A 24,406-nucleotide genomic window follows, 5' to 3' on the forward strand; every position below is an offset into this window, starting at 1 on the left:
GGAGGTCGAGTCGCACGAGCGAAGTGAGTCCGGGACGGATAGGTTATTCATTCGGCACATTTTAGTACCACACTCGATCATTGCCACCTATCTCTTCTCTCGCTACGGTCCCTGCAGCAACAACGGCCGCCATTGAACTGCCCACCGCAAGTGTTCCTGGGGCCAATCATACTTCTAAGGAAAGGTGTCCTGGGGAAACGGCATGGTTCGAGGGAGTGCTCGAGACTGCACAGCTCTGCATCGCCACATAAGTACGCGACGACCCCAGAATAGGGTGGTGAGCCACAGGTTATCGCGAGACGCCCCGGGGTAGCTCCCCCTTTAGGCGATCCAGTGCGACGATGCGAAGCGGCCGCCGCATACAAGCCACATCATTTTCACGCAAGATATCGACAAAAAGGGATTCTAAAGATGAATATGGACGAATGAATGCCACTTGAGGAGGCAAACTTGCCACTTCATGAGCCACAGAGGGAGAGACATGTAGATGGAATAGGCTGCTGCGATAGCCAATGACAGGCCGCTATCAGGTAGCAAACTTTCCTCATCCGGCAGTCCTCCGCACTCGCCACAGGACCGCGAAGTACACGGAGTCGCTCGCGTCTACATGGTACCTCCCAGGAGACGTCGAGCATTGCATCTGCTAGATGCTCACCGAAGATACCTACCGACCTAGTCTTCCTACCTATACGCATAGGTAGCGACGTGCGCCACAGTTCGCCACGGCAGCTTCGCGGCGATGCATCGCTCGAAGTCAGACAGAGTAGCAGATAAGTCGAGAAGACGCGAAGACGCGAACCTCATTGGGCAACGCGTCTTATGATCTTCGGCCGTGAATGACGACAGGAGTGGCTAGTGCGGCGGTGAGGAGAAAGGAGCTCACTACTGCGTACCTCTATCGCTACAGTGATCGGCGACCCCGATTTCCTAATTCGGGGGGGGACTGGGACCAAAACAAATCCGGCACTCAGGGCCGAGGGTGCGCCGGCACTTATTGGTCCGGCGCGGGTCTAGCCAGTAGCGAGGAAAATCTACCCGCGACGGAGATGAGATAATCACCCAGATCTGCGGTCGGGGGGTCTTGCGTTTGCTAAGATAGGGACGCACGGTACGTACGTCATGATGCGAGGAAGTCGTTGATCATGACGAGTTTTGATCTACCTATATCGTTTATCTGGGAGAACTGGTCAGCCTACCTACGTACATGTCTAAATCTGTATACGAGGCCTCCGTTCTAATTCTGTTTAATCGACGACGAGATTACTACGTAACACAGGTAAGGCGGTAAGGCGATATATATGCACGATTGTTCTATTTATATGTTTCAACATTGTGGGTATACATATCTAGATGCCCAAATACGGATTAGATGGGCTGATTTATCTCCCGTGAAGATGAGCTTGGCGAGTGACGTCATACCTGAACATACGGCTTAGAGAGACGGTGAGAGAATCGGGATTGACGAGGTGATGGGATTTATAGGCCAAAATGCCGCTGTTTCAAATACGACATCATAATGCGCCAACCGTGCGGACCGAGCGTGAAAATTTAAAGCTGAATTCAGGGGTTAGGCCGTTGCTAGGTGAACCTCATCGTGATGTTGTAGCAAATCATCTAGGTAAGCATAGCTGAATAGACTCATTATCTTTATTTTCCAATTATCTCGATGTGTTGGTTTATGCTTCCACCACACTACCTATTCAATACACACTGGCGTTCCGCTGTTTTCAATTGAGTACCATGTGTATGCTAGGAGTCTATTCTATGAGGTGTTGTCTAGAAATCTACTATCTATCTATCCTCGTCAAAACCTGTCTATGTATACTTAATTCTATGTTAATATCCGTATTCTCATCCAAGTCTATGATATTCAGCCTAGTATCTACTCACCATCAATGAATGAAGGACATCCAACGAAGCATTCTCAAACCCGAGTAATACAAGCTTCAACCTACCTGAACTAAGACGCCAAGCCATTGTACTCTAATCTAAACTAGAGTTTAGCGACAGTCCATCTAGGTATATATCGGGCTTGCGATAAATACCTGGTAGTGGGTCGAAAAGAAGTAAGTAGTAATGGATAATGAACGCCGAGCGTACACGAGAACCGGCATTCTTTGGTTCTGAACAGTACAGCAACCTCATCCAGGGGCTTGAAGTTCAAGGCTCACATCCCCACCAACGACTGTATCACGATCGTCATCGGGGGAATCGACGTGAACAGTACCGTGATCGTGCCGAACAGGCTCATCGCCAGGATCGACAGCGCCGCGGCTCGGGGGTCGGTGCGCAGTAGCAGAGCCGCAGCTATCGCCGAAGAGTTGGCGCCGAGGGTCACGCCGCGCGTCACGTAGTCATCTTCACATGCATAATGTCAGCTAGTCTGTTCTCTTATCACGATTGCCATACCCAAAACCCCAGAAACTTCGTAGAAATCCCGATTCGAAGGTAAGGTAGGGAGGGAGGTAACATAAGGCCAGGTGAAAAGGTATATATATAAAGAAACCAAAAACTCACCCTCAGGAATCCTCAACCACCCCAACATCCGCTGCCCAACCAGCACGCCCACAATGCCACTCATAATCGCCAGCGCGGCCACCGCATTCGCGTCGCCGCCGAGGTTCTTCGCGGCGGGGACGGCGAGAGCCAGCGTCAGGCTCCGCGCCGCGAAGGCGAGGCTGCGCGGCGCGCTGATGCCGATCGCGTGGCAGATGGCCGGGTACGCGAACAGCGAGCCGACGCTGATGGCGATGTTGGGCACGAGGATCGCGGCGAGGTGCTGTCGCAGCTCCCGCCGGTACCGGTATACGGGCAGCGCGAAGGATACGATGGAGGCGTCTAGGACGCTGGAGAATAGGTCGCCTGCGCCGGGGAGCGGGAGAGGGTTTGGATTGGGGTTGGGATGGGGGGTCCAGAGTTCGGCGTAGTTGGAACCGGTTTTGTAGGCGGTGAGGGTGGACGGGAGAGGGACGCCGTTGAGGAGTCCGAGGACCCAGATGCTGAGGACGGTGAAGAGCGAGGACACGAGGACTGGGTGTAGGTACGTCCGCCAGTTTAAGGGCAGGGACATGGCGCCGAAGTAGGTTAGGATGTTGACGGTTAGGTGGAGGGGCATGGCGTAGCCGCCGGCGTAGTACATGGGCAGCCCGACGAAGAGGAAGAGGGTGGTGTAGATGAAGAGGTCGAGGCGCGTGGTGATTATGGCTGCCCAGCGGACGGAGCGGGATGGAGGGACTGGGGATTGGGGTGGGAGGTTGAGATGCTCGGCGTCGCTGCTTGTGCTTGCGGGGGAGGAATCGTCTACGCGATGCCCCTGAACGACGTCTTGAGATGGTGGGGGACGCTGTAGGTTTACCTCGTCTGATGAAGGTTGGTCTGAGATATCTGCCGGCGTAGAGGTTCCTGCTGATTCTGGTACAGCTGTCATAGGTATCTCATCGTTGTTGGGGTTGAGCTCTTCTGCTCGTGCGGTCATGGCCCGTTTAGATGACCCTAGGATCAGCTGAATACTTCGGGTCATATATGCCGCAAGAACCATCATCACGATAAAGCCGATTACTAATGGAGAGTTAGTCAAAGGAACACTAGGTTGATATAGGCTACTTCATTTCATTGCTTACCGAAGACAGCGATCATCTTGAGGACCTCGATACCCCCTATTGACGGACTCAGGGGTAGTAGGACGAAGGAAGGCGTGAACAATACATTGATCCATCGTAATGCCCAGTCTCCCTAGGGAAATATCAGTTTCTATAGTATGATCTCCGGAGATAAAGATGGCAATGCAACTTACCGGAACTTCAATGACACCAACGATGCGCTTCGTCCGATGTTCTCCAAGGACTTGTTCGGATAGCAGCAAAGCCAAGAATAGGATGATGAGACATGCTACCGACGATGGAAAGGTCACAGACCCAAGATCGAATAATTTCTTAACTCCAAAGCAGGCTAACAGCATTAGAATTATGCCAAATGGTACATATAGCCATGCTTGTATGATTTTGTGTCGGGAATGCCGAAACGACTATGTTCACATTAGCTAGCTGGCATAATAAATAGGTAGGTATCACAAAGTATGAAACTGAATCTTACAATTTGCACTGCTGTTAGCAGGTCGTCTAGCGCTTGTTTACGTACAGCCGTCATCTTGGGAGTCTCATTGAAGCCAAAATAAACCAATAAATCCAAAACTTTCGCTACTTTTTGCTTGAAGTTTTCGGGAGAGAATATATTGCTACTGATACGGATATGCGGATGTTTATGTATGGCCCTCGGCAGCGATCTTATGATTATCATGGGCAACGACAGAATGAGCCATACTAGCGGATTTAATACGGCGTCTTTGCCGCATATTTACCTAGGTAGATCACTAGATATTTCGATCACTAGCGCCGATCTCGGCCTACTAGTCGATGACCTTCACTTTAGCTTACTAACTAAGAAATGTCATTTTGAAGGCATCAGGTTTCTTTACTATCTAATGCAAGTCATGGGCAGTCATAAGCCGCGACCTTGCAATACATTCATATTCCAGGGTACATTGGAGACCGAGGATTGAACATTCATTGGGAAATTGGGGCAGAGAAAAGGGGAATAGTCGGAGGTGGATTCATGGTTTTGATGCCTTCTTCATAAATCATCGGATAGAAAGGGGATAAAAGCAAACCGAGCAGATATCCCGGGGCAGTTTATAAGCAGGGTGGCTACTAATGTAGGCCCTGTTGATGCCCATTCATCCGGTAGGTTTGATGTCGTTTAAGACGAGCTGCGAGCAGCCTTCGCCTTCTGAGACTTAGCAGCCTTGATCGGACGGCGAGCCGGAACGGGTTCTGGCTGAGGAGGGTCAATGTGCACCAACAAGCCGAGCTCAACCTCCTTAACCTCATGTCCTAGGTTCAGGGTATTCTTCTGAGTGGCCCAAAGGTCCTTGAGCATGTGGAAATGACCCCAGATCTCGTCGTGAAAAAGCATCACCTCGCTGTCGCACTCACGGACTTCGTAGTAGTGACGCTCCATGTCCTCATAGCTCACCAGGCCTTCGCGTCGAGCGATGTCTATACATCATAAATTTTTATCAGCATGCGCCTTACGGGATCGAAGACGAGGGAAATGAAATAGACAGCCAGCCTTTTCCTCAACGATAAAACTTACCTCGGAACTTCTTGTACGTCTCCTTGAAGTGATGCTTGCGGACCTGCTTGCGCGTTATGCGAGGCAGGCTAAGGACCTCGACCTTGCCCTTAGTCTTGATCTGGCCTTGACGGTCTCGCTTGCTAGATAGGAGCTTGACGGCCCACTCGGGTTGGTGGAGCTCTTCCTTAAGGAGCTTCTTGATAAAGTAGAATTTCTCGAGATCGGGGAAGTACGCTAGGAACTTGTCTAGCACGATAGGACAGAAGCCCCAATGCTCAACGTCTTCACACTCGCACTCGAAAGGGTATTCCGGGTACTTCTTGTTCACGAACTGGAATGCAAACTCCATGGACACGCGCTTGATGCCCGTGAATACCTCCGGGTTCGTCACGGGTCGGGTCCAAGGGGCAGTGACAATGCCGATGAATCGAATACAGAGCACTATAACACCAGAAGTTAGTATTTCATTCTACAGGGAAGAGTTCGGGGAGCTTTTGCTCCTTAAGCAGCTCGATTAGGAATTTTTCGCTCCAAAAAAGCCTAAGAGGAGGAAAAGTAGGATCTCAATGTTACATACTGTCGTCGTCACAGAAGTGGTAGGCGTTTTCCTCGACGTTTTCGGACTCAGGGAATGGAGCTCGAGGCCACATCTTCTTGGTGGAAGGTCTATTGATAAGTTTCATCATCACCTTCTCCGATGCGGCGTCGACTTTAATGAGGTTCTGGCGCTGTCGCCACGCAGAATTGTCTTCGGGCACTCCATCCTCATTCATAATTTTCTCAGCCCGGATTCTCGGGGTCTGCGTGGTAATGTCGTTACCGGGCATGGCATCCTCAAAGCGGTCGACATACATGACGAAGAAGTTCATGCCGGGTACCATCGCGGCTTTCTGCATGATCTCGAGCTTCAGCTCGTTACAGAGTTTCTGGTAAAGAGCCATTGCTGCTATATATGTGTGTTAGCATCACTAGTTCCTGAAGATGGGTTCTGGCCTCTTACCGGTTGGTGATGCGGAGTAGAATCTGGCAAGGTAACTTGGTGTGTACGTGTGTATGGAGCCGTCACAAGTACAAATGCGCACAAAATGCAACTTCTAGTGGGTTGTTTTGTAATGAGAAGTGTGATTTGAGTAGGCAAACGACGGAGTGTGAGAAGGTAAGAGCAGCGACTTATCAACAGTAGGCACAAGTAGAGGCCTCTGTTGATGATGGGTAAACGAATGTGAAATTAGCGTTTTGCTAAAAAAAAAACAAAGCAGGCACTCTACGGAAGAGAGCAAATGTGTAGAAAACGTGAATGCAAGTGAGAGAGCCTTGATCTTCCTAGTGGTACCTAGAAAGACCAAGGCGGGTGTGGGAGATGATGAGAGATGGGGAGGGTGAAGAAGGATGAAGAGTGTGAAGTGGGATGAGAAAGGTGAGAAGAAAAGATTTTGCCAGAGGTAGAAAGGTAGGATACTAGGTGCTATCCATTATCAGGGATTTCAATGTTTACCACTTGTTCAGCCTTGCGTCTGTTGCTTGGGATAGTGAGATATCTTGACGACGGTGACTTGAAGGTGGTGACTTGCTCATGGCAACTCGCTATAGGGGTGAAGTCGCCGTAAGGGGGAAGGAGCTCGACGCCCCTTTGCCGAATAAGTGGGGAGATATCGGCAACGGAGGCGGCAACGGAAGCGGCGAAGCGCCGATTTGGAAGCCATGAAGCGCCGGCTTGGAAGTAGCGTCGGAAGTGGAGAGGAACTGGCGAGTAAGCAGCAATGGAGGTTGTATTAGCAATATCCCCCGATTATGTCACGGCGAGTCGTTAGGAAGTCACACTAAGAGCCCTAGAAACGACCTGGTCGGTAAAGGGGGTCGTCCATTCCTTGAACGCCAGGGCCCGGCAATAGTTAGGCAGGAGCGGTTTAGGAATCTGTTTGGTGATAGGTTCATCAAGAAGCCTTCTCACCTCGCAATGGTAATGGGTCTATAAGCTAAAAGGATTACCTGGACTGAGGTATCCTTCAATTAACATGTTTAACGGTTAAAAAGCATATCGGCATTCACAATTGTTCTACTCATGCCGGAAGCTCGAAAATAACGTGAACGGAATAACTTCACTAACTACTAGTATAAAGTACCTATTAGGCACCTAGACATGTAGAGAGGAGCGATCATTGAAGTTTATGGATTCGGTTCAATGCACATCAAACACCCCTTTGATACCAGATCTTAGGTTTCCTTCAAGGAAGGTGAATGAACCCCTTTTACCTTCCTAGAATACTACTCAACAGTAGTATCCACATGTATTGTGCGCTTATTAATATTATCTTTCAAACGTTAAATATAGCTTATCTTATATGCCGCCGGATGGGCAAGAACTCTCTATCCTAGGTATGAAAAATAAGATAGGGGTTTAATAAGGCTGATAGTTTAAGGTCTCAAGTCAACCGTTCATTATTAAAATCTATGGAGATTAACTTCATAATTATATGTACCATAATTCAGAATATAGCTAGAGTAGGTGTCGACCATACACATTAGATGAGCTTGATAAGGTAGCTAGGGTTGATATCATTGAATTAATATTATTGTATGAGCCGGTATTAAATGTGAAATATTCTACCAAAGAAGAATTTCCCTGCTAATCGCTAGCACAAGGCTCTTATTTGGTATATGAATTTTGGTTATAACTAATTCACCTCGAAAGCACGTTGATACTGATATTTTACTCTCGACGAATTTACAGTAAATTTACCTCTGATCTGGTGTTGGGTTTGCAAAGGAACGTTGATATCGTGGAAGTGTATAGAGGTAAATATGAGTATTAGTGGAGACGTCAAGGGGTTTTAGTAGTGCTGATATATCCGTATGAAAACTAGGTACAAGTATACAAGTATTAATATTATCGCGATGATGCATTTGTAAGTTAAGCGATAATGAACCATTTGGAGCTCAAACCGGAAGTAAGTATTATGTAGGTACCTATAGTATATACTGCATGTTAGGCTAAGCCTGTTATTCAATTGTCCTATGTGTATGTGGGAAGAACCTTTAGGAAAATAATCCCAACTCATATTAGACATTGATAATGACAGAACCAAATTGATAGATTGTGAGGCTCAGCTATCCCGAGATTGATTATCAGCATTGCTCCTTTTTTCAAAATGACGACGATAACTACCTCCCCTTGGAGTATGGGTACGACTTCGTAGGTATCAAAATCTTGATGGCAGCTTGTATGACATTAGGAGTACTACACCGAGCTACCAACCACATGTGGGTACCTAGGAAGATGTTACTTCATCACTTTCACAATAAACTAAACCCGAATCGCAAAACCAGAGACATCCTTATAAAGTTCAAAATTTGCAAACAGCAAATTCGCATGCCTTTAGTATTTGAACTCTACATACTCATACACGTCCACTCAATCCCCTAGTCGCTAGCCCATGCGCCTTCCTAATCAACCTAGCCTAGCCCATCAAGCACCAGCAACCACAGCCAAGCTCTCGTAGATAGTCCTCTTGACAGCGTAGAAAGTGCCTCCGAGCTGGGTAGCCGGGCCCCCGTCCGTCGGCAGACCGATGCTTTCCACGTCGATCTTGCCAGCGGTAGTCTTGCGCACGACCACGGACCCGTCGACCAGCAGCGTACCCTCGCCCCTGAACTCCGCCGTGTGGCCCGATTGCTGCATGGCCTTCCTCAGATCGGCGAGCCTCAGGTCGCCGACGTGTAGGGGTTGGGCGACGGACCGAGTCGCCGACGCCATATTCGTGGGGAGGACGTCGAGCGTAGGTTCCACAGGCGCTTCCGTGTCCACCTTCGCTTCTGCGGATTCCGTTGAATCCTCCATCTTGAGACGCTTGTTCGCCGCTTCGTCGTCTTGACGCGCTGCTCGCTCCTTATGCATTGCTAGCAGCCGACCGGTGACCGTGGCGATGCTTAGACCGCGAACATTCTGCCACTTGAGCTGCTTGACGAGGGTAGGGGCAAGCTTAACTATCCAGGCGTTGGTATCCACGCTTGCGTCTATTGCCGTGCCCACGGCTGGCGTATAGATACTAACAGACCCTTCAGCTAGCAACTTCTTGCAATCCGACGCGAGGGTAATGGTTTCTCCTTCACTACCGCCGATGAGGATGAGCTTGCGGGGCTGGATTAGGGGGATCAACATGTGCAAGCTTCGCTTATCGTGGATACCGCTCATGTCGACGAATTCAACTTCGAGGTTGACCGCTATGGTTGTCTTTGTAAAGACTAGCTTGGAGGGGCCAAGGTTCGTCTCGTCTGGGTCATCAGGAATACCGTCGAGCTCATCTTCAATAGGGCCATCAGATGCTGCCATTTCAAAGTCATCAGTAACGCTACGCGAGAGGTGCGGTCGCTTCGACGGCCCAGAACCCTGGTTCTTGGCGTTAGCTGAAGCGTTATCCCATTTTCGCTTCTTCCCGAGTTTTTCTTGATCCTCATCTTTCCCTGCTTGCGCCAAATCCTGTCCGTCGTTGTCGTCCCTTTCTTCCGCTCGAAGGAAGTCCTCGGGTCTAATAAGTTCACCGTAGTCGTCGGCGCGCTTTCGACGAACTGGATGCGGAAACATTCTATCCCGGCCCTTTTTATTCCTAACATCAAAATCGTAGACACCTTTTTTCTTCAGCAGTATATTAATGCCAAGATCTTCATCCGTCAATGCAGCCTTTTTCCTACTCGCCTGACCTAGCGTGGTCGCAACGTTCAAAGCCCTGCCCTGTTGTTCATTGTCGGAATCTTCTGACTCTGATTCGGACTCAGAAGCTTCATCTCCAACATCCTCGGTGGCTTCAAGGGTGCTAACTCCTCCACTTTGGAGAGTGGTCTGAAGTTGACGCTGCTGTGCTAGCCACTGTTGATAGATAGCTAAGTCATTACCTTGCAGAGCCTGCCTCTTCGCTTCTGCAAGTTCGAGTTCGTGTCTGGTTTCGCCATTGGAGCTCTCCATTGAACTTTCCTGACCTTCCTTCCACCATGCCCACAAGCTTCTAGCCAGCGAAGGATGCGCTTCCGAAACCAAAGAGGGATACTCGGTTAGGATGACCATATTCTTCGGGTCCTGTGCGATCTGCTTCAACACGTCTTTGGAGAATCCCCACTCAAGTGTAGAGTCGCTTGCGAGGATAACCTTGCCAGTAGGGATGCCCTCTCCTGTCTCCCCACCAAGTACCTTATTGATTTGTCCCTTTCTATCGAGCAACTTCAAGAATTTGAAGTCGAATGGTCCAGCCTCCTTGTTTGATTTAGAACCATCTGTCGTGCCGTTTACTCGCTTGGTCCCATCGACGACGGCCTCGAATTCCCGGACTATACTATCGTCCATCCATTCGAGCATGCTACGTGCATATCTCATAGTACTATGAATATTGCGACCCGCGAGGTAGAGTTTGGCAGACTTAAGCTGGCCATCGCCGGATGCCGCGTCGGCTCGCCATGCATGATCCATCAAGTATGCCAATTCCAATACTCGAGCGCTAGAGTCAATAGGAATCAAGACGGTGCCTCCCCGTGTAATGCAAGACTTCACCTTACTTAGTAGCTGTTCGTCTCGCTTGCTCCGGCTGCCGGAGATGGCGGTCTTTTCGCCGCCCCTACTGCTACAGACTAGGGCTGTTGGCTTTCGCAACTGCTCAATAATCTCGGCACCCCCTCCCCCGGCACCACCCAGCCAAGCCGCTCCTGCGTACACATTTTCACGTCCTTGATTCCAGTCGACAGCATATACTATAGACTCTAATCCATGTTGTATATGCCATATGGTACCACCTAAAGTACGGCCTGAGTTGTATGCTGTTATGGTAAGGCCGTTTAAGGGAGGGGAGAATGGGGAGCCGAGCGGCTGATGTGGTTGAGAGTATTTTAGAGGATGGATTATGGAGAAATATGTCGCGATTTCTTCGGGGGTAGGGGCCTGTAACAGGATATCGGAGGATGAGGACTGTTGCGATGTATATGTGACCTCGTCGAGAGAACTGGACGGAATTGTTGTGGCGGCGAGCGGAGTAGAGGCGTATAGATCCTGAAGTAGAGTCCGGCCGAGTGCGATGACGGGAGAGGTCGCATAGACCGGGATACGAGTGAAAAGAGGAAAGTGTTTACAGCAATGAGCATAGGCGGCTATATGGTTCGTAGTAGCATGTGTGAGGAGGATGAGAGAGAGTGTTGGCACTTGTCTATAAGCAATGAAGGTTAGTGGTTACTTTTCACGTGAGAACATCCTAGGAACGAGGATTATGCTGCTCAAACGTACTTCTCCAGCTCCTTGAGCTTTGCGACATCGAAAGACTCGTCCCAGCCAACGTCGACCAAGACCTTGATTCCTCCATCTAGCTCGAGGATAGATTGCGACGAAGCCGATTCAGAGAGCGCTCCTTGTAGTGAGCTGAAGGTAAACATCGCTGCGTCATCGTACTAGAAAGTCATCTAGAAAGGGTTTTGGGGCACTATCTGAATCGCGTGAGTTGATTTACCCTTTGCGATATAAATTCGCGATCAAGTATTTGCGATACTAAAAGTTGAAGATGGTATTGTTGTAAGTGGTTGTAAAAGAATAAGATCTCTCCAACTTCGTCGCGTATCAAAGACGGGTTTGGCACGACCCACTTAGTGAGTAGGTACCTAGGTACATATCTAAACAGCTGCTGTGGGTTTCAAAGCTGAAGGAGCTATGGCGAGCAAGCATGAGCCACCGAGCTAATTCGGTAGCAGCCCTGTCAGTGGGTCGCTAATTGATGGGTAAGAACTCAAAGTTGGCTGTCGGTTGGAAGTTGGAAGGTGCCCACTGCCTGCTACAAAGTACATCGATTAGCATACCGCGACTGAAAATATTGTCGGAAAATCCCCGGAATGTTATCGTGTCAATTCCATCAATTCCATAATTCATCACCAATTGTCCGTTTTAATTGACCCCTGGCATCTTGGCTATGATTTCAGGTGTTAATATCGAAGCCGCGACCCCAAAGACGAAACTTGACACGACGTGACGCCACAGGTCTTCTAGCTGAAGTGACTAACGGAGTGACTAAACTGACAGCTTGTCCTCTTACCTTTCTCTACTCACCTAGTAGGTAAAATCGCCTCTAAATGTTGGTCTAATCGTCATCTTGTAAATACGGGATACCATGGAACATTCAAGATTTTGATGATTTGCCGAATCGCGAGCCGAAACAAGACTACGCCTTGAGGTATCCGAGGTCTACGACGTACACAAGAAGGTACACAGTAATAAAACGATATTTGGCGAATTCGAACTCAATCTACGAAGAGGTAGTCCTTTACGATGGCGGACTACTCTATGTATCACGCTTTGGGGCAAGGCGAACAACTTGATCCCAATAATCCCAACCGAACGACTCAACCTGCCCCTCCGCAATTTCAACCCCCCGTTGCTCAAAATCCCTATCAGCAAACTGCTGGCTATGGCTCTCCTGCCCCTCCCCCAGGTCAACAATACTATGGAAACGCTCCTCCGCCTCCCGGTGGCCCTTCGCCTATAGCTTCACCTCCGCAGGATGGAGGCCTTTCCGCGCAGATGGCAGGAATGTCTGTAGGAGACGGCCAACATTCGGTGAGGAGGAAGAAGAAAGATAGACATGTGTTCCATGCCGTAGAAGCACCAGCTGGTTCTTCGCAAGCATATAATGGCATACCACCGGTGGGAACGCCTGCTACGGCTTTCTTAAACGCGGATCCCTCTGTACAACCAGGGAGCCAGTTTATCGGTCAACCAGCCATGCCAAACCAATTTCCAGCTCCCGTCAACTCACCATTCAACCCCGCCGTGCCAGCGAGTCCGGCTGAGTTTGCCGCGAGAAGCGGTCAAGTAGATCAAGGTTATGCGCCTGCGTTTGTGCCAACTTCGGGGGGACAACAGGTCTCACCAGATGATATTCCCAGTGTGCCAGTGTCCAGGGATGTACCACAACAGTACTATCTAAGCAATGTATATCCAACTTTCGAGCGTCATGTTCCTCCTCCGGCCACCGTCTCTTTTGTCGCCTACGACCAAGGCAATTCCTCGCCTAAGTTCACTAGGTTGACCATGAATAATATCCCATCCAACTCGGAAGGCTTAAATAGCACCGGTCTGCCTTTAGGCCTCGTCTTACAACCTTTGGCCCGCCTTCAATCTGGTGAGATGGAGGTTCCCGTACTTGATTTCGGAGACGTTGGTCCGCCGAGATGTCGGAGATGCCGTGCTTACATCAACCCCTTCATGATGTTCCGATCAGGAGGAAGCAAATTCGTGTGTAACCTGTGCACCTATCCTAACGATACTCCTTCGGAATATTTTTGCGCGACAACTCCGCAAGGCGTAAGAGTCGATCGGGATCAGCGGCCGGAGTTGACGAGGGGTACCGTCGAATTCACAGTCCCTAAGGAGTACTGGACGAAAGAGCCGACGGGTCTTCACTGGTTATTTGTCATTGACGTCACCCAAGAATCTTATAATAAGGGATTTTTAGAAGCGTTCTGCGAAGGCATACTTGCCGCGCTCTATGCTCCGGAAGGCGGCGACGAGTTAGATGAGAATGGCGAGCCGAAACGACGAATTCCGCCCGGCGCTAAAGTTGGGTTCGTCACGTACGACAAGGACATACATTTTTACAATTGCAATCCCGCTCTGGAGCAAGCGCAAATGTTGATAATGTCCGACCTGGAGGACCCCTTTGTACCACTTAGTGACGGTCTTTTCGTTGACCCATACGAGTCAAAGGCCGTCATCACATCATTACTTGCGCGATTGCCGACACTCTTCGCCGACATCAAAAATCCGGAGCCTGCCTTATTACCTACGTTGATCTCATGTTTGTCCGCGTTAGAAAAAACTGGAGGGAAGATGGTGTGCTCGTTGTCTGCATTACCCACCTGGGGCCCTAACCGACTTTTTATGAGAGACGACGGGAAGTATTCAGGCGGTGAAATCGACAAGAAACTGTTCACGACAGATCATCCCGCGTGGAGAAAGACCGCCGAGAAGATGGTTGCGGCCGGCGTTGGTATTGACTTCTTTTTAGCCGCACCATCTGGTGGATATCTGGATGTGGCTACTATTGGTAAGCATATAAGCAGAACATAGTACCATCGTCATCATAACTAACGATTCAAAGGCCATGTCGCGTCCACAACCGGCGGAGAAACATTTTACTACCCCAATTTCGTGGCTGGCCGCGACAATGCGAAGCTCTCTTTAGAGATCAAGCACACGGTCACGAGAGAAACAGGTTATCAGGCCTTGATGAAAGTTCGATGTTCCAATGGCCTTCAAATATCAGCATACCACGGCAACTTCATACAACATACCTTTGGAGCCGATCTTGAGATAGGAGTCATAGATGCCGACAAGGCTGTGGGCGTTACGTTTGGTTATGATGGAAAGCTCGATTCAAAGCTTGACGCTCATTTCCAGTCTGCCTTGTTATATACAACCGCCTCCGGTGAACGACGAGTAAGATGTTGTAATGTCATTGCAAGCGTCAGCGACAACGCGCGGGAATGCATGAAGTTTGTTGACCAAGACGCCGTCTATACGATCATTGCTAAGGACGCCGCTTCCAAACTTGCTTCGACTTCCACGAGTCTTAAAGACATAAGGCTGGGCCTGACAGAAAAAACAATTGATGTTCTGGCTGGATATCGTAAGAACTTCTCTTCTCAGTCGCACCCACCAGGACAGCTTGTCATGCCAGAGAAGCTCAAAGAGTTCTCGATGTATATGCTTGGCCTTATCAAATCTCGAGCTTTCAAGGGAGGAAACGAGACCTCCGATCGCAGGGTACACGAAATGCGCATGATCAATTCAATGGGCGCGCCGGAACTCAGTCTCTACCTCTATCCCAGAATGATACCAATACACAACCTGAATCCCGAAGACGGATTCCCCGACAAGGACACTGGCTACTTGAGGGTGCCACCGGCTATTCGTACATCGTTCAGCCGTGTCGAACCAGGAGGAGTATATCTCGTAGACAACGGGCAACAATGCTTACTGTGGTTCCATTCCCAAACTTCGCCCAATCTATTAGTCGATCTATTTGGTGAAGGCAAGGATAGCCTCAGCTCGCTTGACCCGTACAGCTCCTCCTTACCGGTTCTACAAACGCACCTTAACGCGCAGGTCCGGAACATAATTGAGTTCCTCAAGACCATGCGCGGTTCCAAGGCGTTGACAATCCAGCTGGCTAGACAAGCAATTGACGGAGCCGAATATGAGTTCGCAAGAATGTTAATTGAAGATCGCAACAACGAAGCCCAGAGTTATGTGGACTGGTTAGTACACTTACATAAGGGCGTACAACTTGAGGTAGGTTGATTTCTTATTACTTCTCATTGCGATATGCCGAAAATTATATAGGGTCACCCTAGTTGCGCAAGGAATACATAAAAGACAGCTGCTAACATTGGTCAATGCAGTTGGCTGGGCAAAGACGAAAGGATGGCGATGAGCACAGTTCCCTGGCATCCACGTTTCAGGGATTAAGGCCTCAATACTGGTAACATGCTATTCACAGGGACAATCCTGGAGACACATACAATTAACCTTGGACCCAAGGCCCCGGCAATTGGGAAACGTTCTAGATCTTTTTATCCGAGAGCCTCAGGAAGAAGCGACTCTAGATTTAAGGATACATGGATATGGTTATTCTGCCCCTCGGTTTCACTACCTCGATGTCAGATCATATCTTTCAAAACAAGTGGTACTGCATTGTACCTCCACACCAAAGGATCAACCCCGTCCCGCCTTGATGTTTGGTGATTCCAATGCAAATTTGTGTCGCCCAGCCTTCCAAATTGAGTCATGTCAATCATGGATTACTATTTTTCTCCGGCAGAACTGACTCATTGATACTATGATAGATCACCTTCCTGTTTATTCTAATAGGGGTGAGGAAGATCTCTTTTCGGCCGAAAGACCCTGCATCTCGCCTGTGACTGCAGCGAAGCAAACAACGCAACGGAAATGAAGCCCGAGACATCCAAAATAGGCCGACTGCCTTCTTCCGCACCAATAACTAGTAACGGCCGTGAGCCCCATCTTTTCTGTAGGACTCATCGGTCCAGGGCGTTTGCGCTCAGTATTAAAAATTTCGTATTGATATCGCTTCAGACAGCCCTACGTCTTTAAATGACTAAGTGCATGTCAAGCCTGCATGACTTATATCGAATATACGTATCAACCTGAAATTTTTAAGGATATTATATATTTTCAGCCCATCGTCCTTGGTCAAGCACCGGTGCTAGTTGACGGATAAGCGAGGCTCCTATACCCATACCTCCTGGCATTGTAGACTTACACTTGGGGACCCGTGCAGCGAATATCATAATTTCAGACGTCAACCACATGATGCTAAAAACTTCCGGGCCGTACTATACGTGTAGTCAGCAACGCTAATGAATCCACTGATCTAATTAATAACCTCAGTCAGCCTCAACAATTTCTACTTAGAGGATCCCGATTATCATAACATGGACAAATCTTTCACCATGTAAATCTCTCATACAAGAGTATACTTCAGCTATGTCAATTAAAGTCATTTCACAAACCAAGCTTGGGCCACTGGTGATACCAGACGGGACTGCTGTAAGCCGTGCTGGTAACTCGAACCTATCATAAGAAAGTCTTGCAACTCCCAGACCAATGAGAGAATCTGAAATTCATAGCTCCGTACTTTACGAGACGCCATGACCGGACCAATGCTTCGAGCCGTCCCGTGAGCAATAACTATTGGTAGACCGCGTGCGTCAAATTCTCATGGAACTATAGAGCACGTTTTCTAGAGATCGCCCTACTTAAAAAATTCTTCTCCTTACGATATGATTGTAGAAAACAAACTCGCTCAACTTGTCATATGCATGTCGCGGCTCTTCCTTCTAGTTTGAATCAACCCGTATAAGAATCGGTTGCTTGCGGAACGTAGACGCCACTGAGAATCAGATGGCGTACTTGAGCCTTATCTTCCAACGGTTATCCTACAATTTAAATATACTCAGGCTCCAGTTTCTTTCTCTCTTTTATATGAGTGACCGGCGAAATTCAGAGTCTCGGAATCTTGCGCTACAATTTTGGGTCGTATTGTGACTCGGTAGTCTACAGGAGTACAAACCGTAGTACCTACAACTGATGGGATTCGATCCTCCAATAACACTGTGCGATGATGTGAGCAAGATAACAAGTATAAGCCACCAATTTCAATCTACACTAGACAATGTTAGCTTTCTCATGTACCTAAGATCTCGGGGCCTCCGTATCGTGAGCCTTCTCTTCGAGTACGTATATACCTTCTTATAAACACAACCCATCAGTCAATCCTGGGCAACATGGCTAGTTGTGTTACCCCTAATTGAGAAGGCGTTGGCCCTACCACTGATAAACTCGTAGCAGTCTCTACCCTCCCAGGTGGCTGAAACACACCTCCAGGAGAGTCAGATTTGCATGGAAGAGGCTTAATCCACATGGTTAAATCAGAATCTTGAAGGCTATCGGGCTCGCCTATCTGAGACTCCAAAGCGTTAACATAGATTCTGTTTGGGTCAATTCAGGGGTAGACATGTGAACTAAGGCATTGGGTAGGTATACTCCGTACATTGGAATTAACGTCGTGTTCTCCTATCGCAACGCCCCGAAACCCTTGATGCTTACATGCATTCGTTTTACGCCTGCGTGATCCTGGGTCAGACGCCAGCCATTTCCGTGCAAATCATATACTATTTCGATTCTTTGGCTTCTCGGGGCTCAGGTAGGCTCATTTCGGGTGGCTAGATCACACGTATTCCTACCCGGAGGTTTTAGTTTGCTCATATATGCATATGCAGGTATGTCCTGAGAATATTCCCAGTGACCGGTCTGGTTTGTCCTTACTACGATCAAGCCATTAAAGCAATAAGCGATATACAGCATCACCCTTACGACAACATTACGACGACATCAAATCGGCAAAAAGTAAGGACAAAGACAATCAATGTTATGCGCTGTCAATACCGGCTCCCCGTCGAGGGAGCCTCACCGCTAGATATCAGGATCGTCCATACAATATGCCCCGGGGATAGGGCATGTGATGGCAAGATATTACTGATTCTGTGACCGAGCCGTCCCTAAAGGTTCCCATTATTTCACCTAGTTATCCCGAGTCATTAAGCCAAAGGCGTTGGCCCCAGTTCTTGACACGGCTCCCAACTGCATCTTGCATCGTTGTAGGTTCATGTGACCCAGTCCTGGGAAAAAACGAATGGCACATCGACACTCATAGCTTTCTCAAGCCGGAGCTCGCCTCACAATTCACCACTCAAAGGTAGCCAAGCTTTAAGATGACGCAAGGGGACTGAGATCGTAGACTGGATCGAAGCCGGTTGATCGAGTAGATGCTTAAGTGCTCATCGCCCTGTCAAACCCTGACAACTCAAATGTGACAGTGGCAATGATTCGCGTGATAAACTACCAAATCGGCTGATATCCTTGGAGGCTTCGTAACACTACAGTCGCCTTGTAGAAAGAAATACATCAACTTACGATATGCTCAGTCATGTAATGGCTACAGTACAAGCAAATATCATGAGGTGGTACCTATGTTATTGCGTGATCAATAAATCAATATAAACTGAGTTATTAGAGTACACGGGAAAGCAACGCGTCTCCCAACCCTTTGTCCGAATTTTTTTCTACCACGCACCTCACCCCTGAAACCTTGACGAACCCTCGACGAACCCTTTAGCCTATAGGATGTAATCAATCTAGGAACGAAGAAAGGAGAAGACAACACTGCTACCCACCCCCATACCCGACCGGATCGCCGGGTCGATTCCGCCCACATGGGACCGTATGACGACTCGACGCTGTGTAATGGCGTACGAGAACCCAACGTTTCTCGGCACCGCGAACCCCTACCTAGGTCCACCTCGGACCCATCACGACGTCAGCATGGAGATGTCGTACCTGGGATCAGGCCGGCTCAGCACGCTCTGGATCTCGCCGGCATCGAAGACGCGCGAGAATATCTCGAAGTCGGTCGGCGGGGCTCCCGAGCCGCTCCCAGATCCCGAGCTCGAGCTCGCAGAGGCGCGGGACTTTCCCTTGGAGCCGTGATGGTGGCCGCTGCTGCTACCGCTACTGCTCCCCTTGCTCTTCTTGGCGATGTCGTCGAGGATCAGCCGGGCGGTGCTCTGGTACTGGTCCTCGAAGACGAAGGCGACGTAGTCGAAACGGCCGCGGATGTCCGGGTCGTAGAGGAAGACGTCGCGCCACAGCTCGGCGAGCTCCTGGGGCGGGTTGCGGTGGCCGTTTCCCAGGCCGAAGTCGCCGATGACGACGGCGCGGTGCTCGTAGAAGGCGCAGATGCGCAGCGCCGCGCGGATCTTGTTCCGCACCATCTCGCGCTCCAGCGGGAACGCGTACTTGGCCCCGCCGTGCGACAGCTTCGGCCACCGCGCCGCCGGCATGCTGACGACCGGCAGGTCGTGCCACTGCTCGAGCTTTTTATATTGGTCGTGCGGCCCCCGGAAGACGACGACGGCCTCCGAGTAGATGCCCCCTTCCGACGGGATCGGGTAGTTGTTGTCGACTTGCGAGCCCGGGCCCGGCGTGCTGAGGGTGGCGGAGAGGGTGCTGCGCCGGCAGAGGCGCTCTTCGTAGCCGACCTAGATAGGTTGAAGTTGAGAATAAGTATATCGTAAATTTCCAAGATTTTCTTTTATTAGACGAAAGGAAAAAAGGGGGAAAAGAAGCGAAATAAAAAAAGGGGCAAGAACTTACTACTCCGGTCTCCCAATCTCCGCCGGGCCTCTTGTCGTTTGCCGCACATATAAACGGTATCCTAAGGTCGACTTTGAGCTTCCAGTTGATCGTAAAATCGACTGGGTCTCCAGAGGCGATATCTGTATAACCTGTCAGAGTGTGACAGATACCAAGTATACTTGGTACTTACAAAACTCGGGTGGTGATGGAGCAACGCCACTGACGGAATTCTGCATGGGAATCTGTTGAAGGGGCTGCTGGAAAAGGTAAGAGTGCGTTGGCCATGCTTGTGCATATTCTGATTTTATGATCGGTATGTAGTGACGCTTCGTCTCGGCGGCAACTTCAGATGGCTTGGGTTTCGAGGAAGGCATCTTAGACAAGCGTAGCTCCACAAGGATAGGCTGATGTTTTCTGATAGGTCATATAGAGATCTCCGAACGATCGAGTGGCTGGCTGATCTGTCTGATCGATTGATGATCAAATTGCAACCCAAGAGATCCGGATCTTGATATGATCTTATAAAAAAATCCAACTTGGGCCAGAATGCGGCTACGTTAGCCACCTATAATGATAATGATAGCCCTAGGGAGACGTAGACGTAGAATTATGTTCACTCAGGTATTAGCAACTTCCTTCCTGGTAGGCACAGTCAGCGCCCGGGAGAGATTGTGTTACCAATATAGGATGATTGCTCCTATCGAGTCCACTATGTCCTAGACATTGAGATGAGAAGACTTCAGACCATAGGTTAAGTGGCTCGCTTTTTTCCCATAGTATAACCCACAAAAGAGCTTCCGCACCGCCTTTACGTCTGCTAGCCTAGGAACCTGGGAGAATTAGACATCTGTCTCTGTGATACAGCTCGGTTCCCAGGTAGACGGGATAGCTGTTCCAGTTGAAGATCAGGCTACACTGCAGATAACCGAAGTCGGACAGATCTGGTACTCCTACGAGTGCAGCATCGTAAAGCACCTGCGGGCTAACGACTGAGTTTACGAGTTGTCACACTCTAGCTTAGGGGGAGTTCTAGGATAGATGCCGTTATATTTAGGGCCATCTGTGGCATCTTTAGACTGTGATGCCTCGAGGAATGGGAATAGTTGCATTGCTGGAGGACTTGGGGTGGTTGTCACAATTCCGGAGAAACTAGGTAGGTAACTAGGATGATAAGTGAAACCCATAACTGTAGGAACAGTCGCTTGCAGGCATCCTCGATAGTATCGTGGGAAGTAGGCGAGCTTCACTCGGCCTTACTAAGTTTTACTCGTGACTCATGAAGCGAGAGATGTATATCTCATGACGTACCTACCTACTCAGGATCATTAAGGGTTATCCGGTCGAAGGAGTATCTAACAAACATCGACGTTGATCACTCCGGTATTAATACGGCATGTTTGCCATTGATTTATTGTACACCTACGTATGGATTTTCTTTTTCTCATCCCATCTTCATATCCATCCCATGTCCATGTCGAGAGGTCATGACACACCAAATGCCTAAGATAAGTCTTAGATTGTTTCACAGCCTAGCGATAGGCAAGCCTTCGAAGTATGATAGAAACGATCACCTCGGAATATGAGACGGATAGCGCAAATTTGTGTTGTTGTTTGTGGAATGGTGGAAAAAAAAGTTTTTGAGTTGACGGGCTGACGGGTTGAGTGCTTCGGCTGGATGATAGAAACGTCGAAGTTGGCGATGACTAATACGGGTACCTCGATACCATGGATAGCTTCTTTCCTATTATGGCATGTGTGGGTCGTCTTTAGGCGCTAGGAGGTAGGATAAACTGGGTCTTCCGAGAGTCGACGACTAAGCTTTGACCGAAGTATATCCGAGAAAAGTAATCAATATTCTCCATATTTTCTCGTCAACACCAAACCTCATTCACCCTTGTAACTGAAAAGTGAACCACAATATACAACATTGAACCTTTAATTAATCAACATGCGTCCGTAATGTTCAAGAGAGGTTCTCAGTCACCTGATTCTTTTGGGCATCTTATGATTTACCGTATGAGATGAATTCTATCCTGCCGCTTCTGAGAGGAGCGTCGCCGAGATACCCCTACCCCTTGAGACTCTCATCAAGTGTAGTATCACGAGCTTTCATATCCACCACGGTCCCAACATCTATCGCCGGTTTCCTCCATTTTAAGCCGCAAGATGCTGTCTCAGATGTGAAGATCGACGGTTTCGTTCGGTCCGTCCGTGCACAAAAGCGACAGTCTTTTGTAGCTCTTGGGGATGGTTCTTCCCTTGAATCACTCCAGGCCGTAGTGCCTTCTGACCAGGCCGAAGGGTAGGACATCCAGGTTTGACTAGAAACCTCCCGTGGCATTCTCTCTCGCTAATCGTACTATCGATAGTCTGACTGTCGGGGCCGCTGTCCGACTACATGGGTCTTGGATTCCATCCTTAGGCCGCGGACAGAGCCATGAGCTACAAGTTGAACGAGCCACAGTGCTGGGACCGTCTGACGCCAAGGTCTGTTTAAGCTTAATGTCTAGCCTACTCGCTTTAAGCGCCTATGTGGTGTGACTTACATCTCCATAGACGTTTCCGATCCAGAAGAAATATCAGACTCCCGAATATCTAAGGACCTTGCCGCATCTTCGTCCTAGGATCCCGTTTAATACTACCGTTCTTCGATTTCGCTCTGAGATAATGGCATCATTAACTAGGTTTTTCGCAACCCACCATTTCGTACAGACTCACACTCCTATTCTCACATCCGCAGATTGTGAAGGTGCCGGTGAGGTCTTTCACGTGTCGGCTGGCGATCCTAGTCCGTTGCCTTCAAAATCTAAGACAGACAAACTTAAATCCTTCTTCCGCCGTCCCGTCTATACGACTGTATCAGCTCAGTTGCATTTGGAGGCTCTGGCTCAGGCTCTCGGTAATGTATGGACGCTGTCTCCGACTTTCCGTGCAGAGCAAAGTGATACTCCGCGCCATCTTAGCGAGTTCTATATGTTGGAGGCAGAAATGAGCTTTACTGATGATCTGAACTCTGTAATGGACCTCGCAGAAGGTATGTTGAAACATATCTGCACCGATCTGAGTACGTCAAGGGTCAAAGATGAGCTTTTGGTACGAGCAGGCGACCGACCGTCAGATTTGGCTCCAGCAGAACAGGTCGAGCAACGTTGGGCGGGTATTTTACTGCCAAGCTGGCCTCGCATTACCTATACCGAGGCCATCGAAATATTGAAAAGCTCCGATACGGCTTTCGTCCATAACCCCGTCTGGGGGAAGGATCTTAACACCCAGCACGAGAAATACATTGCGATGAAGGTGGGTAATGGTAGCCCGGTATTTGTCACGAACTATCCACGTGATATCAAGGCTTTCTACATGAAGGCTAATGTGGGAGATTGTGATAAATCCCCACCTAGTGCGACAGTCGAATGCTTCGACCTCCTCGTACCAGATTTCTGCGAAATTGCCGGCGGGTCTATGCGTGAGCATCGACTGGACAACCTGCTAGAGTCTATGCGCGCCCACGGGATAGCCCCAACCTCCTCAGATGGTGCTATCAAGTCAGAGTCGCCGCAATCGACTGAGAATAACCTTAATTGGTATGTCGACCTACGCCGTTGGGGTTGTCCTCCTCACGGCGGCTTCGGCGTGGGATTTGATCGGCTGATATGCTATCTCTCCGGCATCCAAACAATACACGACACTTCCGCGTTCCCCCGCTGGTACGGCCGATGTGATTGCTGAACACAATATGGATGGCGGACATGCCGTGCTCGTTAATGCTTACTTCTCTGGGACGTGGGGAGTGTCTCGTACAACCCTCGCACAACGCGATTTGATCCAGACTTGACTGCCGAACAAGCTTTGTGGCGTCTGTTGTGCGTTGATTCGGACCTCACGAGGACAGAATCAAAGTCTGAGGCTAGTTTTGACAGGTCCCAGACACAGCATCTTATTCTTGTGTTGCTTCACCCAGACTTCACTTGCATTTGAATAGAGTCGTTGCATATTGCAAGGAGAGCATTCATCATCCACCTGCAGGCTCGGCCCTAGTGCACTACGAAACTTAGAGTAACTTGGACAGTCCTACTTGATTATGATAGGAGGACCAAATGCTTAGGGGCAATAAGCTCTCAGCTATTGCTGCATCGCAATTGCATACCTGAGTGTAAACCAAGATAGAAGCCTTGTACAATACAAAGAAACCTCTCATAAGGTAACTTCATTCCTCTCTCGCCTTCATGTTTTCCAATATTCCTATGACTTTATTGTCGGCAGTAGATCGACAAGCCTGCTCATGAAAAATTTCCCCTGACTCGGCAGTTGGAACATTGGCTCATCGCATCACAAACCCACCACCTTCAATTCCGACCGGTGAATATTGGAAGGGGCTCCGAAGAAGTACAGCATATGAGAGGTTTTCCCTGTGGAGAATCCACAAGCATAAAAATTGGTCCTACATTTGCCCCTATAGACTGACATTCGGTGTGAACACCTACAACCCTATTCTGCTAGCAAGGAACCTTAGAGCCTGATATAACCTCAATCCTC

At 49.1% G+C, this 24,406-nt stretch overlaps 6 protein-coding genes across 6 annotated transcripts; 2 read left to right on the top strand and 4 right to left on the bottom strand.

The window, feature by feature from the left end:
• Positions 1–2,167: 2,167 nt before the first annotated feature.
• F4807DRAFT_459991 (LrgB-like family-domain-containing protein) lies at positions 2,168–4,146 on the bottom strand (the record flags this gene model as incomplete). Its single annotated transcript, XM_048001451.1, has 5 exons — positions 2,168–2,358; positions 2,518–3,558; positions 3,621–3,732; positions 3,794–4,024; positions 4,093–4,146. 5 exons carry the CDS (start codon positions 4,144–4,146, stop codon positions 2,168–2,170), a joined length of 1,629 nt encoding a protein of 542 aa, XP_047854680.1.
• A 609-nt stretch (positions 4,147–4,755) lies between these two features.
• Positions 4,756–6,074, bottom strand: F4807DRAFT_459992 (uncharacterized protein; the record flags this gene model as incomplete). The annotated part of the gene is made up of 3 exons (XM_048001452.1): positions 4,756–5,054; positions 5,152–5,574; positions 5,711–6,074. The coding sequence occupies 3 exons, from the start codon at positions 6,072–6,074 to the stop codon at positions 4,756–4,758; spliced, it is 1,086 nt and encodes a 361-aa protein (XP_047854681.1).
• Positions 6,075–8,578: 2,504 nt separating this feature from the next.
• On the bottom strand, positions 8,579–11,743 carry F4807DRAFT_71717 (beta-lactamase-like protein). The gene is made up of 2 exons (XM_048003392.1): positions 11,396–11,743; positions 8,579–11,318 (listed from the first exon to the last, which is right to left on the bottom strand). The coding sequence occupies exons 1-2, from the start codon at positions 11,539–11,541 to the stop codon at positions 8,600–8,602; spliced, it is 2,865 nt and encodes a 954-aa protein (XP_047854682.1). The 5' UTR covers positions 11,542–11,743; the 3' UTR covers positions 8,579–8,599.
• Positions 11,744–12,226: 483 nt separating this feature from the next.
• F4807DRAFT_71708 (beta-sandwich domain of Sec23/24) lies at positions 12,227–15,550 on the top strand. The gene is made up of 2 exons (XM_048003391.1): positions 12,227–14,201; positions 14,256–15,550. Exons 1-2 carry the CDS (start codon positions 12,425–12,427, stop codon positions 15,455–15,457), a joined length of 2,979 nt encoding a protein of 992 aa, XP_047854683.1. The 5' UTR covers positions 12,227–12,424; the 3' UTR covers positions 15,458–15,550.
• Positions 15,551–18,699: 3,149 nt separating this feature from the next.
• On the bottom strand, positions 18,700–20,884 carry F4807DRAFT_71731 (uncharacterized protein). The gene is made up of 3 exons (XM_048003393.1): positions 20,064–20,884; positions 19,892–20,013; positions 18,700–19,776 (listed from the first exon to the last, which is right to left on the bottom strand). Exons 1-3 carry the CDS (start codon positions 20,245–20,247, stop codon positions 19,048–19,050), a joined length of 1,035 nt encoding a protein of 344 aa, XP_047854684.1. The 5' UTR covers positions 20,248–20,884; the 3' UTR covers positions 18,700–19,047.
• An 882-nt stretch (positions 20,885–21,766) lies between these two features.
• Positions 21,767–23,975, top strand: F4807DRAFT_71755 (asparaginyl-tRNA synthetase). Its single transcript, XM_048003394.1, has 3 exons — positions 21,767–22,175; positions 22,243–22,360; positions 22,430–23,975. The coding sequence occupies exons 1-3, from the start codon at positions 21,895–21,897 to the stop codon at positions 23,597–23,599; spliced, it is 1,569 nt and encodes a 522-aa protein (XP_047854685.1). The 5' UTR covers positions 21,767–21,894; the 3' UTR covers positions 23,600–23,975.
• Positions 23,976–24,406: the final 431 nt, after the last annotated feature.

This window comes from Annulohypoxylon truncatum (assembly GCF_022578515.1).
Source record: "Annulohypoxylon truncatum strain CBS 140777 unplaced genomic scaffold F4807scaffold_14, whole genome shotgun sequence".
Taxonomy (NCBI): domain Eukaryota; kingdom Fungi; phylum Ascomycota; class Sordariomycetes; order Xylariales; family Hypoxylaceae; genus Annulohypoxylon; species Annulohypoxylon truncatum.